The sequence below is a fragment of the Pleurodeles waltl genome, chromosome 6, assembly GCF_031143425.1.
Source record: "Pleurodeles waltl isolate 20211129_DDA chromosome 6, aPleWal1.hap1.20221129, whole genome shotgun sequence".
NCBI lineage: Eukaryota > Metazoa > Chordata > Amphibia > Caudata > Salamandridae > Pleurodeles > Pleurodeles waltl.
This window is the reverse complement of record NC_090445.1, coordinates 31,555,471-31,573,693: the sequence shown is the minus strand read 5'-3', so window position 1 is coordinate 31,573,693 and position 18,223 is coordinate 31,555,471. Positions and strand designations below refer to the sequence as shown.

The window sequence follows — 18,223 nt, the reverse complement described above, 5'->3', positions numbered from 1 at the left end:
GAGCAGTCCCTTGGGCAAGAGCTGCTCCTCGGGGGGACAAATTATTTCAAGGCTATTTCTGCCCCCGGGGGGGAGGGTAGAAACCACTAGATGCCAGGGATAATTTTGTTCTTTTTTTTTCTGTTTTTAGACTTGGGGAGTGACTCCTTAGGCATGGGTCACTCCCCGAGGGTGGGGTGCGGGTGGGGGTTGGAAATTATCCTTGGGGTCAGAAACCACTTAGGCACCAGGGATTGGTGTGTGTGTTTTGTTTGGGGGGGGGGGGGTAGCCCCTTGGGCAAGGGTCACTCCCCATGGGGGCACATTACTGTTGGCCATATCTGCCTGGCCTATTTTTAGAAGGCCCATCAGCCCCCAAGAGGGGCAAAAAGCCCACCAGGGAAAACAGGGTTGGGGTATGGCCATACCCCACCCCAAATAAACGGGGCCAAAGTTGTTCTGCCCACCACCAAGTTTGTAGAAAAATCCACAAGACCTAGACACATCTGAAAACGAAACATCTGGGTTAGTCCAGGGTGGTGTGCTTCACATTCACCCTGCACCATTTTCTTACCCACAATGCCCTGCAAACCTCCAACTTTAATGCTAATCGCACATTTTTGTGATGGAATGTGCAGGAATCCACAAAATTCCTACTACCCAGCATTGTCGCATCTATACCAATTTAAAAAAAAAAAAAATTATTGCCCCACTTGTCAGCCTAAAAATGTGTGTGTTTTTTTTTTCAAACTGCCCTTTTGGACCTGCTTTGGTTTTCCCGAATTTTTGACATGTTTTTGGCGCTTCCCTGTCACAGGCACTTGGCCCGCCTACACAAGTGAGGTATCATTTTTACCAGGAGACTGAGGGGAACGTTTGTTGGTAGGAAATTTATGCTGGTGTGGTGATCCCACACACAAATGTTGGGGAAATTAATCTTATTATTATTATTTTTTAAGCTAAATTTGAGCTTTGCAGAGGATTCTGGGTAAGAAAACACTAGGGTATCCACGCAAGTCACACCTCCCTAGATTCCCTCAGGTGTCAAGTTTACAGAAATGTTTGAGTTTGGTAGGTTTCCTTGGATGGCTGCTGAGCCCAGGACCAAAAACGCAGGACCCCTCCACACCTCTTCCCCCCCCCCCCCCCCCCATCCCCCTTCTACAAAAACAGGTAGTTTCGTATTTGATCATTTTGATGTGTCCACATAGTGTTTTGGGGCACTTTCTGTTGCGGGCACAAGGCCTACCCACACAAGTGAGGCACCATTTTTATCGGGAGACCTGGGGGAACACTACTGGGTAGAAGGAAGTTTGTGGCTCCCCTCAGATTTCAGAACTTTGCAACACCTGAAATCTGAGGAAAAAGTGTTTAATTTTTGTATTTTTATTTTTTTGCCATATTTTGAGGTTTGCTAAGGATTCTGGGTAACAGAACCTGGTAGGAGCACAACAAGTTACCCCATCCTGGGTTCCCCTAGGTGTCTAGTTTTCAGAAATGTCCAGGTTTGCTAGGTTTTCTTAGGTGCCAGATGAGGTAGAGGCCAAAATCCACAGCTAGGCACTTTGCAAAAAAACAGCTCTGTTTTCTTTGGGAAAATGTCATGTGTCCACGTTGTGTTTTGGGGCATTTCCCGCTACAGGCACTAGGCCTACTCACACAAGTGAAGTACCATTGTTATCTGGAAACGTGGGGGAACGCTGGGTGGAAGGAAATTTGTGGCTCCTCTCAGATTCCAGATCTGTCACTGAAATGTGAGGAAAAAGTGTTTTTCTGGCCAAATTTTGAGGTTTTGTTAATAAAATTCTGGGTAACAGAACCTGGTGAGAGTCCCACAAGTCACCCCATCCTAGATTCTCCTAGGTGTGTAGTTTTAAAAAATGCACAGGTTTGCTAGGTTGCCCTAGGTGCCGGCTGAGTTAGAGGCCAAAATCCACAGCTAGGCACTATGCAAAAAACACATCAGATTTCAATGTAAAAATGTAAGGTGTTCATGTTGCGTTTCCTGTCGCAGGCACTAGGCCTACCTATGCAAGTGAGGTACCATTTTTATCGGGAGACTTGGCAGAAAACAGAATAGAAGAACAAGTGTTATTGCCTCTTGTCTTTCAACATTTTTCTTTCCAAATGTAAGACAGTGTGTAAAAAAGACGTATATTTCAGAAAAGCACTGTAATACACATGCTAATATGGGGACCCCGGAATTCAGAGATGGGCAAATAACCACTGCTTCTCAACACCTTATCTTGTGCCCACTTTGGAAATACAAAGGTTTTCTTGATACCTATTTTTCACTCGTTGTATTTCAGCAAATGAATTGCTGTATACCCGGTATAGAATGAAAAACAACTTGTAACAGTCCGAGTCCAACACTACATGGTGGACTAGAGATAGATATATCATCCCCTTTATCTGCCTGCAAAGAACAGCTTCGAGATCAGTGCCCGAGGCATAGGTTTAGAGAACCATGTGCTTCTGTGGATCCCGTGCTCTGCACTCCTGTCACATAGTGTTGGGCACAGATGCTGCATGTGTTGTCCTTGAAGATGTTTATTTATACTTCCTCCAAAACTCACAATGCACCAGGACTTACATTACATGTTTTTTTTTTTTTTTTTTTTCTCCTCTTGCTATGAGATTTGGATGTGTTTAGCGCCTGGGGACCCTCATGCTACAGAAGCTGAGAACTTTGACATTGAGACACCAGAACAATATCTCCCACATGTGAGATGTCCGTGTGACTGTCAACTGCTTCAGCAGAGCCTTGTGCATCTAGCAAATACTTCAGAGCTGGATTGGATCAAAAAGCCAGAGTCCTATATGGAAATTGTAGGAAAGTGCCCTCTTTCTGATATAGTTGCCCGCACTGTTTGCCTGATGTCGGTGTGTTTGGACTTTAGTTCACAGGGATCCTGCTAACCAGGACCCCAGTGACTGTGCTCTCTCCCCTAAATTTAGTTGTTGGTAACTTTTCACACCCACAATTGGCATACAGGTGCAGCCATGTAAGTCCCTGGTATATGGCACCCAGGGCATTGATACACCACGGGTCCCCCAGGGGCTGCAGCATGTATTATGTCACCCATGGGAACCCATGCAAACTGTGACTGCAAGACTGCCATTTCAGCCTGTGTGAAAGGGTGCAAGCACCCTTTCACTGCCAAACCTCACCACTGCACTTAGACATTATAAGTTACCCCTCTGGTAGGCCTTTTAGCCCAAGGGCAGGGTGCATGCCTCTAAGTGTGAAGACACCTCTGTATGAGAAGGGTGCCCTACAGACCCCAGGCCAATTCCTGGACTCTGCAAGTGCGGGGAAGCCACCTTAAGGTATGTAGTGGACACTGGTCAACACAGGTGGTCAAACTACAGAATGTCTTCCTCGAACCTATGCAGGTTTGGTATCAAACATGCTGGAATCAAGCACCCTACACAGATTCCAGTATTAGTTGCATACCACCATGTACTCTAGGGGTTCCCTATGGGATCCCCAAGTTCTGCCTGTGCAGCCTTAAGGGTTCCAGTTGCCAGCCCACGCTGCTGCTGACCCCAGGCACTGTTCTGCCCTCCTGCTAGTGAGCCAGGCTCAGGCCGGAGGAGCAGAACAAAGGATTTCCTGCAAGGGAGGGGTGTGACTACCTCTCCCTGTGTGTTAGGTGTCTAGGGGCTGGGGTGGCCTCTGAGCGCCACCAGACTGCTTTGAAGGGCACATTTGGTGCCCCCTTGCATAATTCATTTTGCACCAGTTCAGGAATCCCCAGTTCCCACTCTGGTGCAAAACTGCATAAAGGACAGGGAAGTGACACGCCCCTCTCCCCCCAAGCCCCCACCGCCCCTGTCCAGCTCCTCCCCTAGGGAGGTGCAAAGAGTCTGCCAGGTTTCCACTTGATTCTGCCATCTTGTAAATAAGATGTGTAGAGGCCCCTGGGGTCATCAGACTGGTTGGGCCAGGTAGTTGAAGTCCCTGCCCCCCTCCGATAGGTAGGTCGCTGCATAGTGACCAACCCCCTTTTAGGGTTACTTAAGGGCTTTCTTGCAAGTGAGTCCTCAGATTCGTCAAGAAAAAGACTCTACCAGGAACTCCCTGCAAGACATCTTCTGCTCCTGACCTCTGCAGCCGCTGCTAGTCTTCGTTGGAACCCTCTCCCCACTTCCTGTTTAGTGTCTTCTGGACCTCGCTGGTCCCCCAAAACTTTGCAAAATCTTCTGGAACTCCTGTTTGCAATTTCTAGTGCTTGTTGGTGACCTGGGTGGTCAGACTGACCCTCCTGCAATCCAGTCGAGGGACAGCTCATAGGAGACTCCTGGAATCTTCTGCAGCTCCTTGGCCTTGCAGCTTCTACTTCCACAGACTTGCAGGAGCTTTACCTACAGAAGGGTGGGCATTGCCACCTGCACCTTTAAGGGTGCTGGACTCTGTCCCCTTCCTTTGCAGGTCCTCCACATGCAGAATCAGTCTCTGGGTTCCACCGGCCTGGTCCACGGGTCGTGACAGCAGCTAGACAATCTGAGGCATCCACAGTCTTCCAACAGAGTCCTTTCTCCCCTCTGCATCCAGGTCCCTGGTGTAGGTACTCCTGCCTTCTGGGTCTCATGGGGTAGGGGTGCTCTCCATCCATCCACTTGTCTGATGGTTTCCTCAGGGTCCACTGGAAAGGGTCCTGAATTCAGCAAACTCCAACCATCTCTCTCTGTTAACCTATGAGACAACTGGGTGGGTAACTACCTTACTCCTGGTTGCTAGGGGTCACTTACTGTACTTACCTCTGGTGTTCCTAACTGCCCGTAGCTAACCACCACACTTATCTTGGCTGGGAGTCACTGTTTCACATTCAACTTTTGTTTTGTACATAGTTTGGGCCTCCCCTACTGCCCTGTATATTACTATGCTATTACTGATGGTTATTTTGTGTACATATTGTGTGTAATATCTCCAACGGGAGATATACCAATGTCAATTTAATAGTAGTGCTGTAATAAAGTATCCTTTATTTTTGCAACACTTGTGTGGTTCTTTCTTGTGAGTAAGTTATGACTGACTACTGTGGTTTTGCAAGTGCCCTTCATTCCTCCTGAATTGGCTTCAGCTACCCCTAGAGATCGTCTGCTATCTGGACACCTATTCACTATCACGAAGGGTTGCCTGGACTCCGTATAGGGTGCCACACCATAGGTGTAAACCATAAACCGAGCCAACCTCCTACAGGCATAACCTGTGCTGGGGAAGGGGAATGAGGAAGACCTCATTTAAATTGTGGCCCAGCTGTAATGTGTGTTCCTGTGGGCAGACCGGGATTGGGTCTGTAACCATGTCCTCCAAGAAACTGACAGGTCTGTTTTTTTCTGCCTGTTGAGCCTATTTGATGCAAAGCAACTATCCAGAACCAATGATGTAGATGATTGGCACAAAGCAGGATAAAGTGCTCTCTCCAAGCAGCAACATGGACAGGGTGTTGAAGGAGTTACTCTGGTGAGAAGGTGGAACTTCAGGTACTTTGAAGCACACCCCCACCCCTCACGTGTGAAGTAAAGAATAGGTGTCCTCCAGCAACTGGGTCAGAAAAAACTCATTTCCAAGGACCAGGTTGAAACCCAGATCCAAGACAAAGACCACACGCAGCGTTTAGCAAACACCACACACCTGGGGCTCAAGTGGAGATCCTGGCCTCAGAATGAGGAGCAACCTTGAGAGATCAATGCCTTAAGCGCAGAACCTTCTCCAAAAAGTCCTAAACTGGTGACTAGGACCAGTGTCCCTCAACAGGCACATTTGGCACAGGAGACTCCTCGAGCGACTGAGCATAAACCTCACTGGAGACTCTGCAGTCTGTCTTGAAAGAAAAGACCTATCCGAAGACATCTCGAAGCTGGAATCCAACTCTACCATGATGATCCACTTCATGACAAAGGACAAGGTGATAAGCCTGTCATACGGCAATGGCAGATCTATATTGATCCAATGTCTGGTCATATCCTAGCATGACCTCCACCAGCTGCATAGCCTCCCTCCGAAAAGCATTGTCTTACCTTCAAAGTGGCAATTTTTGCAGTAACGTGAGGCCTTTTCTCATTCCAAAGTAAAAGCCTAGAGAACTCACACAACAGCACCTCTATCATCCCCAGCTCGGTCTGTCCTTACAGATTCAATATGAAGATCCTGTGCATACCAGTGATGGGAAAACCAGTTCCCAAAGCGTGTCTTGCCAGGTGAATTATCAAGTGCGTTCAAGTCTGGGATGCCAAAACCAAGGATGTCTTACATTCAGTGCCTAGAGCACATTCAACATGCTTAAACAGGGGCACTTTGGCTATCCTAGCCAACTTTCCTCTTGTAGACGTGGCTTACGATACACATTTTCACTAAGCATTACTGTGTGGACATTCATGCCGAGCAAGTAGGTCAAACTGTGCTTAAATTTTTGTTCCAAATGTCTTTGGTTGCTGCTCAGAAGCCACCTGTAGGAAAATGGCTCCCTGTTGCTGTTACCCCCCACTTTTTGCCTTATACTGATGCTGACTTGACTGAGAAGTGTGCTGGGACCCTGCTAACCAGGCCCCAGCACCAGTGTTCTTTCACTTAAAATGTACCATTGTTTCCACAATTGGCACACCCCTGGCACACCGGTAAGTCTCTTGTAAAGGGTACCAGTGGTACCAAGGGCTCTGTGACCAGGGAAGATCCCTAAGGGCTGCAGCATATGTTGTGCCACCCTAAGGGACCCCTCACCTAACACATGCACACTGCCATTGCAGATTGTGTGTGTTGGTGGGGAGAAAAAGGCAAAGTCGACATGGCATCCCCCTCAGGATGCCATGCACACAAAATACTGCCTGTGGCATAGGTAAGTCACCCCTCTAGCAGGCTGTACAGCCCTAAGGCAGGGTGCACTATACCACAGGTGAGGGCATAGCTGCACGAGCAATATGCCCCTACAGTGTCTAAGTCCATTCTTAGACATTGTAAGTACAGTGTGGCCATATTAAGTATATGGTCTGGGAGTTTGTCATTACGAACTCCACAGCTCCATAATGGCTACACTGAATACTGGGAAGTTTGGTATCAAACTTCTCAGAATAATAAACCCACACTGATGCCAGTGTTGGATTTATTAAAAAATACACACAGAGGGCATCTTAGAGATGCCCTCTGTATTTTACCCAATCCTTCAGTGCAGGGCTGACTGGTCTGTGCCAGCCTGCTGCTGAGAGACGAGTTTCTGACCCCCTGGGGTGAGAGCCTTTGTGCTCTCTGAGGACAGAAACAAAGCCTGCACTGGGTGGAGGTGCTTAACACCTTCCCCCTGCAAGAACTGTAATGCCTAGCAGTGAGCCTCAAAGGCTCAGGCTTCGTGTTACAAATCCCCAGGGCTCTCCAACTAGCAGAAAACCAACACCTCAGGAAGGACTCCCCGGCAACTGCGAGCCCGTGAGTAACCAGAGACTCCCCCCCCCCGAGCCACCACAGCGACACCTGCAGAGAGAATCCAGAGGCTCCCCCTGACTGCGACTGCCTGTAACAAGGGACCCGATGCCTGGAACCAACACTGCACCCGCAGCCTCCAAGACCTGAAGGAACCGAACTTCGACGCAGGAGTGACCCCCAGGTGACCCCTCTGCCTTGCCAAGGTGGTGGCTGTCCCGAGAAGCCCCCCCATGTTCCTGCCTGCACAGCTAGAGTGACCCCCGGGTGGGTCCCTCCCTTGAAACCTATACAAAACCCTATGTCTGCTTTGCACACTGCACCCGGCCGCCCCTGTGCCGCTGAGGGTGTGTTTTGTGTGCCTACTTGTGTTCCCCCCCAGTGCTCTACAAAACCCCCCTGGTCTGCCCCCCGAGGACGCAGGTACTTACCTGCTGGCAGACTGGAACCGGAGCACCCCTGTTCACCATAGGCGCCTATGTGTTTTGGGCACCTCTTTGACCACTGCACCTGCACCGGACCGGCCCCGAGCTGCTGGTGTGGTAACTTTGGGGTTGCCTTGATTTCCCCCCCCCCCCCCCCAACTGTGAGCTGCCTATGCCCCAGGACTGAGACTTGTAAGTGTTTTACTTACCTCCTAATCTAACCTTTACTTACCTCCCCCAGGAACTGTTGATTTTTTATTGTGTTCACTTTATTGCCATTTTTACAAAGACATAATTGATATTTCTTTGCCATTTCTTTCATACACAGCTCTGACTGTTCCACAACTTTGGCACCATCTATGGCATCTTTCAAAAATGGCTTCTCCGCGGCCCGTGAAAACGTCCTTTGGATCTTTTTACTTTTGCAATGGACGTGAACTAATTCATCAGTCTTTGCTCCAGACTTACATTTTGTTGATTATTCTCTTAACTTGGAAACAAACTCCTCCATAGTCTCTCTCATTTTGAGGATTTGTAGAATTTATACCTATTCATGACCAAATATATTTCTTTATCAAATCTTCATTCAAGACGTTTTTTGGCCTCCTCACAGACATCCTCAGTAGGATCACCATTGAGTTGTGTAACTAGTGGTAAATACTTAAACACACGCTGGCCCCCTTTGCCAAGAGTATTCAAGAGTAATGCTTTCTTCCTAGCGGGACTAGATTTCTGACCATCCAGTGCTTCCAGGTATATTTCAAGTATCCCTATCCAATCCTCCCATTCCATGCTTAATGGACTACGCTCAGTTGAGAATAAAAGCAGAGTAGCCATGGCATTTCGATCCTGTATAATAAATTCTAGAATACGAAAGCAATCATGCTATTAAAATGAGTACTAACACGTTTAACAAAATTATTCAAATAACTCTGCATTCAAAATTAATAAATATGCATGTCCTAAAGCAATACGCCATTAGCATTAATGTAAATTATCACATTGAAAAATTGAAGTCGACAAACAGTAGGTGTGCACATCACGGGCGAAAACTTAAAGTTGGGTGACACGCAGAGTATAAATTATTGCTCTGGTGTGCGCTCCACCTTAATTTACTTTGAGTAGATAGTGATACACAATGGTGTGTGTATCACCATACACTAACTTCAGCAGTATGTGAAAAGAATAGGTAAATCTTTTGGGTGTGCGAGTCTGCGGCGCTATAATTAGATCAACACCCAATGGCGTGTGGATTTCCAAGTATATATTATTTCTTCCTAAATAACGATATCGCAGAGTTCATGTGTTTTCCCACATAACAATGTTTGGGAATTTCTTCCCAAGTAAAGATGGTGCCCACGAGGATGATGTCAGCACGCATGGATACACAAACGCTCAGTCGATCACCTCTTGCTTGACTTTCAAGAGCTTGTGCTTCACTCCTTTCCTCAGCTCACGCTTCACCCCTTTCCTCAGATCACCCTGTTCATTAACCCACACACAGCTGAATCTGGCACCCCAAATATGATGAAAACAACAGTACCGGGACAATTCTCCATGCGATTCTCTAGGAATGGAATTAAATACAACTGATTCCTGGATGCTCCTCCATAACAGGACACTGCAAAGTTGCTGGGATACGAGCTACCGCACGTCGTAGATGTGTTGACTGGCCTCCTCGTTGCCAATCCTTGCACCCCTGTAGTGAAGACACACCCCACAGAGATAGGTCTAAGGGATTTATTTTGATATGGTCTCCCTACGACAAGAGCACAGCCATCCCTCAGCCAGTCTTCATCCAGCTGACATCCTTGGAACGCTACCTTGACATAAAGAACATAGAGTGCAGGCTAATCCCACACTCCTTGTTTCAAATGATAGATTCTGCACATTTACACATTGCCAATGTATAACATAATGATAGTTCCATATCCTTTCAGCAACTACTGCTTGTACTTTTAAGCCAGAGGATAGAACAAGCTGTATTGCCCCTTTAAGCATATGGTTCGCTCTTTCAACCATGTCATTCCCATGAGGACTGTACAACGCTGTGGTTAAATGCTTAATCCCTTACACTTTTAACAATCTGATGAGATACAAATCGCACCATGTTAACAGTAGCCAAGAATGTTGGGACCCCCATCACTGTGAAACTGCACCTTCAAAAATGCTATTAAATTAGCAGTATTTGCTTCTCTCTTTAACTTCTGAGCTCCACTTAGTGATAATCAACTACTGCCATAGGAAAATCTAATATGTTCACTCATCCCAAGCATCTGGCAATAAATTCCAAACCAAACTTTTTCTGTGCAAAATTTGGGAATTCAGCTGGTTACAAAGGTACATTACGCATGTGTGATCCTTCTTCAGGCCGTCCCTAACTGGTAAAATATTTACGTATTCCATGAGAAACCTCCTTGTCTGCACAGTTTATAGCCAAACCTGTTTGTGTAATGAGATTCTCAGAAGCTGCCACCAACTCTATCACCTCAAGCACTATGCCGTCCCATTCAGATTCTGACTGACATCTAGACAGAGTCTGCCCTGCAATCCTCGCCCCTCCCCCACAATAGGCCAGACGACTTTAAAGTTCTGCTCATACATTTTAGAACGTACTCTGGATAACCTTGGACTGGAATTTCCCAAGCCCTTTTCGTTCAAGAGGAACACAAGTGGTGTGTGATCCATGATTAAGGAAAATTCCCTACTCACCAAAAAACTTTACAAAATGACATATTACCTGAACACAGGCCAGTGCCTCACTTTCAGTGGCTCTATAGCTTTTGTTAGCAGCTGTTAAACGTCTCAGTGCAAATGTAAGTGTTACGTCATTGATTTTACCTCATTGAAGGCAAAAGCTTGATCTTGTTCCCACACAAACTTCTCTCCACCCCTCAACAACCTCCCCAATCGCGTCGTTTTTTAAGCAAAATTCTGCACAATGCTTGAGAAATACTTGCATAGGCCCAAAAATTACCTTCATTGGTCTTTATCTGTGGGTCGACTCTGGTCTATGGCTTGAAATAAGTCTTCCTTGCGATTTATACCTCTAGCGTAAAATATAACCCACGTACTGAACTTCATCCACCATAGACTTGCATTTTTCTTTCTTTACCATGATCCACGATCTTTCAAGGTTCCCAACGCTGCTGTGTTTCTGAATCTGGGAAGATGAGGATATCATCTTTATAAATGAACACGCCATCCTTTTTTCCTAACAGTCGATGGATCAACTTTTGGAAAACTGACCCAGCCGAAGCTAGGCTAAACAGTAACCGTATGCTTAAGAATCTGACGCACCAAAAGGCGTGTTCTTGAATCCCTACTGAGTTCAACCTGATGGTAAGCTGCCCTTAAATCCATCTTAGAAAAAAATGTTGGCTCCTCTGACTGTCCTTGCAACCTCCTGCATCCTGAGGGTGGGGAGGAGTAAGAAGATCCACCACAATCTGCTTCTAAGGTTGACACAGAGCCAAAGCTTGTTGGATTCCTTCAAAGCAACACAGTAGGGGAAATTCATTGGCTGAGTGCTTTTCCAGATGTTCTTTCAATCTGCCTCTGATACATTTCACACCTTGCGCACCACCGGAAGAGCATCCAGCTTTAAAATAATTCTGTGCTCACATCCCTCTGACTTGGTCTGTCTTCATAAATGGAACAGTGCTTGTTTGAGACTTTGAGAGAGAAGTTACATGCACTTCTGATATTTCGACTAAGGAGATCAGATTTTCGGTTCTAGGCCCATTCCAAAAGTTTCCTGATCACTCCTCCTAAGATTTTGTATCCTCCCTTGGCTACATATACTTTGGTCTGAACGGATCTGTCTTTATACATTAAGCTTATATGGAAATAACCCATGTCAATCCCTTGCTCCAAAAGACTGCCGTGCGAATGTCTGGAGGCAGCAAACCAATATGCGCCCATTCTTGTGCATACAGTTTCTCTGATAGTTGTAATAGGAGGACCCTAAATCCACCATAACATCCATGACCACATAAGCTATTTTTATTTCACAAAGGGGGGGGTGGAGTCTTGGGGTGGTCACCCTTTTTGCCTAGATCATGATCAGGTGATACCTTTTGATTAAAGCACCACTCTGTTACCATCCTCAAGATCTTCTTGACTCTTTTACACGATTGAATCTATTTATTCACCAGCGTGCATCACCTTTTGTGCATTCTTGCAAAGTGACCAGTTTTCCAACACGTCATACATGTTTTACCTATAGCAGGACAACTATTAGAATAAGCGTGATGACCTTTACGGCCCCACATCTGAATTAAGTTCCCAAGGGGCTGTTAACAGTTTCAGATTTTATTTACTTTGCCTGAAGTGCTAGGGAGAGATTTAGGCTTAGTAGAGATGATCACTCTTTCAGGTGTTGACTGTTTGAATTTTCCTTACTCTTTAGATGCCATGACCTATCTTTTGATTCCTCTGGTGGTTTTAAGTGTCTCTTCCAGTGTGGGATTACTGCAACCCAGTATTCTCTTGTATTTTATTGTCTAAACAATTAACAGTTGATCACTTGACTACTTCTATAGTGGGCCATCAAACTTGCACATGGATGCTAATATTCTCAATTCTGCTAAAATGCTGTCAGTACATTCATGCTGAAATTGCTTACAAATGAAGAATCTTGGCCTTTCCACAATTATGCTGCGATTTTCCTTAGTGATTCTCTTCTGTGAAAAGCCAAAATAATTAAATAAATTCCACCCTGTAGAAAGAGGTGGTATCAGTTGGGATTGATCAAAATCCTTTGACCCTCTGTGCCCAAACAGTTACAAAGCATGGTTTCCTGGGGCTGCAACATTAATTCCATCAGCAGCTAGCTCTCGTGTTCTGTAACGCTGTTCTTAGTGTTTCTTGTTCCAGTAAAAATGAAACCGGTAAATGAGAATTCTGCATATTGTAATTCATATGTTCTATTTCTTATGAAAATAGACAGAAAAGACAAAAAAAAAACATCCCCAGTTGAAATGAAGCACCGCTCAGTAAAATGCTTTTCCACCTTGCACTTCAGTGTACAGTGCTGCGTTTTTGCTGCACATAACCAAAGCGCACAGGGACAGCAGGCAGTTGCTAAAGGTATCTGTTACAACCTGCTGGCTGCCACTGAGAGTGGGGCAAGAGGCCATGTGCATGAATTCAAGTGACAAAAACAGCTGTTGGAAGCTCAGAACTGAGACCGTGCACAGTGGAAGTTCCACGCATAGTGGAGTCTCTAGAAGGACATGCAGAGTGTTACCAGTGCTCGGATGCAAGGCTCCAGTAAGGTCGTAAAAAGTCAAAAGAAGATAGAAAAATAGGTGGCAGAGCCTCTTAGAAGCGGCAACGGGGAACTTCGAAAAACGTAAAGAAGTTTAGCCCAAAAAAATATCTTTTCTGCGGGGGTGAGTGGTCAAGGCTCACCTTCGTGGGGTATATTAATGTGTTTTGTTCTTCAACTCTCTTGCTGCCAAATTGTCATGTGGATCACAGAAGTAAATCTGTTAACAAGTTGAGATAGTTGAAGAAGATTACAGGATGAAGATAACCGCACATGACGTCTCTTTGTGATCGTCCTTGGCTACGAGCTAACTGAAGAGCTTGTAACTCTCACAAGGGAACATCAGCAAGTGAGAGTAAACCTAACTTTAAAGCTACCGAGCCGCAAGAGTCCTTGAATGCTAGAGTGGGTAAACTGAACAAATGTCACCTGGCAGATCCGAGTGGTGGCTACATCCAGTGTACAGAAAGGGACTCTGGTACTCCTTCCCGGCACTCACTCTCTCTCCCGCCTGGAGTTCTGAAGATCAAGAACTACCGGGCCCAAGTCATTTGTCATACCCGTAACTCCTGAACGTGAACTCCTGTCCTCTAAGGCTACCGCTTTAGGAGAACCTCCAGTCCCTGCAATAGGTCAGGGTTCTTCATCCCATGCACGGAGATTGAGCAGCAGCATTTGGCTGCGTTTGAGTTGCTGTCTGAGGTGGTAGATGTCTTGCTTGCTGCTGGAGTTATGTCATCTTGCTAAAGCTAACCTAGAATTTGAGTTATCAGTAAATAATTTAGTTTAGTTAAGCATTATGCTTAGACATAGTAGTTCTGTCACAGAAAAAGTATTTAATTACATTTCATTAAACATTAGTGTTGGAATACCACTATGAAACTGTGTAATTTAACTCCAATCAATCATTTACAGTATGGGCGAGTCTTGGTTTTAAGTGCTTTGAAATCAATAAAAATTTATTTAATAAAATTATAATAGTTTTAAGAGCGTTAGGCTGAGAATTTAACATAACATTATTTAAATTTGATTTGTTTAAGATCATGTTAGCATAGCATCAAATTGAGTCTTAGGGATACGGGACATAGTGATGGGGGGGATGAAATAAAGTCCTTTTCACTGTTATTTAAGGAATGTCAAAGTGAAGGTGGGGCCATGATGGTACGGGAAGTAAATAGAGCAACTAAAAGACACGCACCACATGAAGAGCACTCCTCGTCCGTCATTGTGCTTCCTTTGCAGCTCTCCTGATCATTGGTCTCTCCTTCTGGTGCCCTCAGGGACCTGTGCAGCTCCCCTATTGTGTCCCTGCCATCTGGTTCCCTTGCCCTGCCCTCTTGTGTTCCTGCCCTCCCTTTATCCTTTGTATCCCTTTCCTGATCTCCTTCTGTTCCTTTAATCCTTTTCCTGATCTCTCTGCACCCCTTGTATCCCTTTCCTGCCCTCCCTTGTATCCCTTTCCTGCCCTCCCTTGGTCCCTTGTATCTCTTTCCTGCGTCCCTTGTATCCCTTTCCTGCCCTCCCTTGGTCCCTTGTATCTCTTTCCTGCGTCCCTTGTATCCCTTTCCTGCGCTCCCCGCATCATCTGTAAAACTACGCTGATTGATTTTTCCATCATCAGTATTGGCTCTTGGCATTCAGTGTATGCAACAAGCCATCCTGCCCCCACCCTGGGTTATGCTTCATCTAGCCCTTTATGTGCCTTGGTCTTTCCCTGTCATGTTTGTTACTATGGAGGGTCGGGGGGGGTTTCCCTACTCTTGGCGCGAGAGGGGGTACATCCTGGGTACAGACACAACATCTGCACCCAAGGAAATGGGTGAGTGGAGAAAGTGGGAGCTCGAAGTCCCGAGTGAGGAATCTCCCATGTGCTTTGGGCAGCCGTGGTGAGTACAGAGGGCTGGCGAGCCTCCAAGCATCGAGTTTTGGCTGGTGAGATCCTCAGCTTAGTTTTTTTTTCCTTTACTGGACTGTTCTTCGTCCCCTGTTCCTGCAATTTTTTTAGTGTCTTTGCATGTGTTATAGTAATCCTAGTAACAAGTTTTACCTGCATGAGGGTATGGCCAACGATGTGACAACTGACCTCAGTCTACACGTTTATTTTGTGCAGACCAAGCTGGAGGATTGTCGCAACATGATTGCAGCGCTACGACTGGAGCTGAAGCAGGCAAACAACAAGGTGTGCCACACAGAGCTCAGACTGAAACAGGTCTCCCAGAAGGTAAGGTCTGTGCTTTAGCTTTAGGTTCTGCTCTGACCTTCTTTTCATGCTGTGCATGCCAATTTGAAGGTGATTGACGAAACGCTAGGACCAGAATGTTCTCTATAACAAATTGATTTTAGTTGAGGCGGGCAGGGTGGCATGAGAGGGTAAGTACCCACCCCAAGTAATAATCTCAGTCCTTTCTTAAGGTAAGGAAATTAACTCAAGCTCCTCCTGGTAGCTACGGCACAGAGGAGACTGGCTTAACTTATTAGCAATCAATAAAGTATGTATGCAGTACTCAAACAGTAATACAGTTTAAATACAAGACATTTAAAAAAATAATCCCAAAACACATAAACAGTACAATGTAATGAACAAAATGACACAAAAATGGTTTGTCCTGGTCGAGGATTCTACCTTCTTACTTTAGTATTTTAAGTCTCAAACCATCATTGGAGTACCATTCTAAAGTCCCTCAGCGGAGTCACTTAGACTCGCTGGGTGAGTCCAGCACAGATCCGGTTGCCAATGGTCACATGGGCAGTTGCAGGAAAGGCCTCTTGGAGCTTTTTGTATCCCTGTAGGTTGAACAGAAGGTCAGCCTTATGACCCTTGGAGTCCCTAGTGGAGAACCCCTAGGAACACCCTAACCAATGGGGTAAAGCTTCCTGGGTCTGACCCTACCCACTTTGGGCATTCTCAAGATACCCGAAGTCCTTGGCCACACTAAACGTGGGCTCTGGGGGTGTGCGTGAGTGTACTATGGTAGTCTTAAGGTCCTACCATATCTAACACTAAAATCCAGTTTTAGGGAGTCTTTGTACCCCCCAACAATCTCAGAGACAGAAGTCTGGTAAAATCAAAGCTTAGCTTTCTGACTTCTAACTGCAGATTAGTTGCATCTTAAAATATTCCCCAGGCGTCAAACTGGATCAGTGAAATCTTGAGCAGTACCTGTGCATGCCAGTAAGTGACGTTTATCAGCTCCTTATTGGTGTCGGAAGTGATATGTGCGGTGCCTCTGTAGGCACTCCCCCAGCATACTGGGCCAACCGTGCAGAATCAGAGAGGTACATCAGTCTTTTTTTTTTTTTTTTTTTTTTTTTTTTAACACTTTTGTCCATTTATTTATTTATTTATTTTGAGGGATTTTTCCCCTGACAAATACAGGATTTAGACTGTGAAAGATGTGCCTCTGACCCACACTTGAATTGCCTAGGATGTCTGGGGTCAAGCCGTGAATGCAGGGCCTGCACTGACTGCAAGTTGCTGCACGCCACAGCAATTTGTGAGCAGGCGATGAAGCTCCAGGCAGTGCGATTGAAGGGGGCTCTGCGCCAATCTTGGTCCCATTCCCATGGGAGATCTCTGGCCTGGTCTCAGAGCTGACCCTGCGGACAATTGTAATTTCATTCCATGTCTTCGTCGGGTAATTCAAAGAACCACAAGAAGTCGTCAAAGTGCTCTTTGGCCTTTCCTAGTCAGCGCCGTGCTTCTGAAACCTGCTCCTGGTCACTGCCCACAGCACTGGTGTCTGGGTCTACTCCGTGCGTCCCTGGTTCTCTGGTGCTACCCCGCCCAACTCTGTTGTATGATGCCATGCACTCCATCCTTGGGCCACTGACTCACTCTGGCATGCTTTGGGTCCCACTGAGGCAAGCAGTGCCCCTGCTGGGTAACCGCTGGTCGGTTTGTCCCCTGTGCCAGCAAGGCCCTCTGGATCTGACACCAGCACTTACACCTACGCTGGTCCCAGTCCCCTTGATGTCATTTCCAGTGCCACCGATGGCACTTGAGGACCTTATCGTACACTCTGACTCCAGAGTGCATCACTTTGTCTCCACTCGACATCCACAAAGGTGTGACCCAGACCGCGTCAACCCACCTTTCACTTGTCACCCTTGGTCAGGACCACCTTTCCAGAGGGGTGATGATGAAGAGGACTATGTCCCCCTGGAGTATCCTCCCTACCAGGAGGAAAATTGGTATGAGGAGCTGAACAATGCTATTGGTCTGGACACCCCACCAGACTCTAGCCTGGTTTCTTCTTCAACCGGACCATGCCACAGAGGAAGGAGCATGTTTTGGCATGGTAATGCACAGAGCAGCAGAGCTCCTTGACCTACAGCTGCCCTCCGTCAAAGTCAAGATCAGTGTCTTGATGGCGTTGCTTCAGCTGGGGTCCGGTCTGCGTAGGCCCTTCTCACTTTTAATGAGGTCCTTACTGACGTTCTCAGGGGACCTGGGCTAAATCCTGCACAGGGGCTTCCGTGCACAGGATGACTCTAGTCACCACCACCCTGCCCCTGTAGACCTGGCCTTCCTTGCCCAATATGCCTCTCCCAAGAGCCTGGTGGAGCAGTCTTCGACAGCCAAACGTAACCCCCTGTGCATTCCCTACTTCTCCGAATAGGGAATCAAAGAGGGAAGAGGATATTCTGTTTCACCAACCTGGCAGTACGGTCAGTGAACACCGTATGTCTCCTGCACCCCCTGAAGATAAGCAGTGACCATCATCACCTTCATGAAGACACAAGGTGCACTGGTGAGGACGCAGGGAAGTAAGGCAAACTGAAAATGCTCCTGACCTATCTTCAAACACAGGCGATGTCTGTGGAACTGCAGGGCAGGTTTGTAAAAGTACTAATCCTGCAAAGGCCTCCATCATTATTTGGCATGCAGAAATAGGAGTAACAACTGTCCCTCTCTTCAAAACTCGCGAACCAACACTACCCCAGTTGGTCCTCACCAGTGCTGCTCGTGTTTTCATAAAGGTGATGGTGGTTGCTGCCTATCTTCAGAGATTCAGCATACCAGTCAGTCTCCTGCCCCACCCCCCCCATACACACCTCACTGTCTGAAGCTGTACACCACCTATGGATGAAGGCAAACAAACTTATACTGTTGGGGTTCTCAATCAA

The 18,223-nt window shown here is 46.5% G+C and overlaps 1 protein-coding gene across 3 annotated transcripts in view; it reads left to right on the top strand.

The window, feature by feature from the left end:
- The window catches only part of TSC1 (TSC complex subunit 1), a 188,673-nt gene that overhangs the window by 153,481 nt on the left and 16,969 nt on the right, over positions 1–18,223 (top strand). For all 3 annotated transcript variants that reach the window (XM_069237129.1, XM_069237128.1, XM_069237130.1), the window contains one exon: positions 15,207–15,317. In XM_069237129.1, the coding sequence (XP_069093230.1) occupies positions 15,207–15,317 (111 nt within the window). The remainder of the gene's footprint in view (positions 1–15,206; positions 15,318–18,223) is intronic.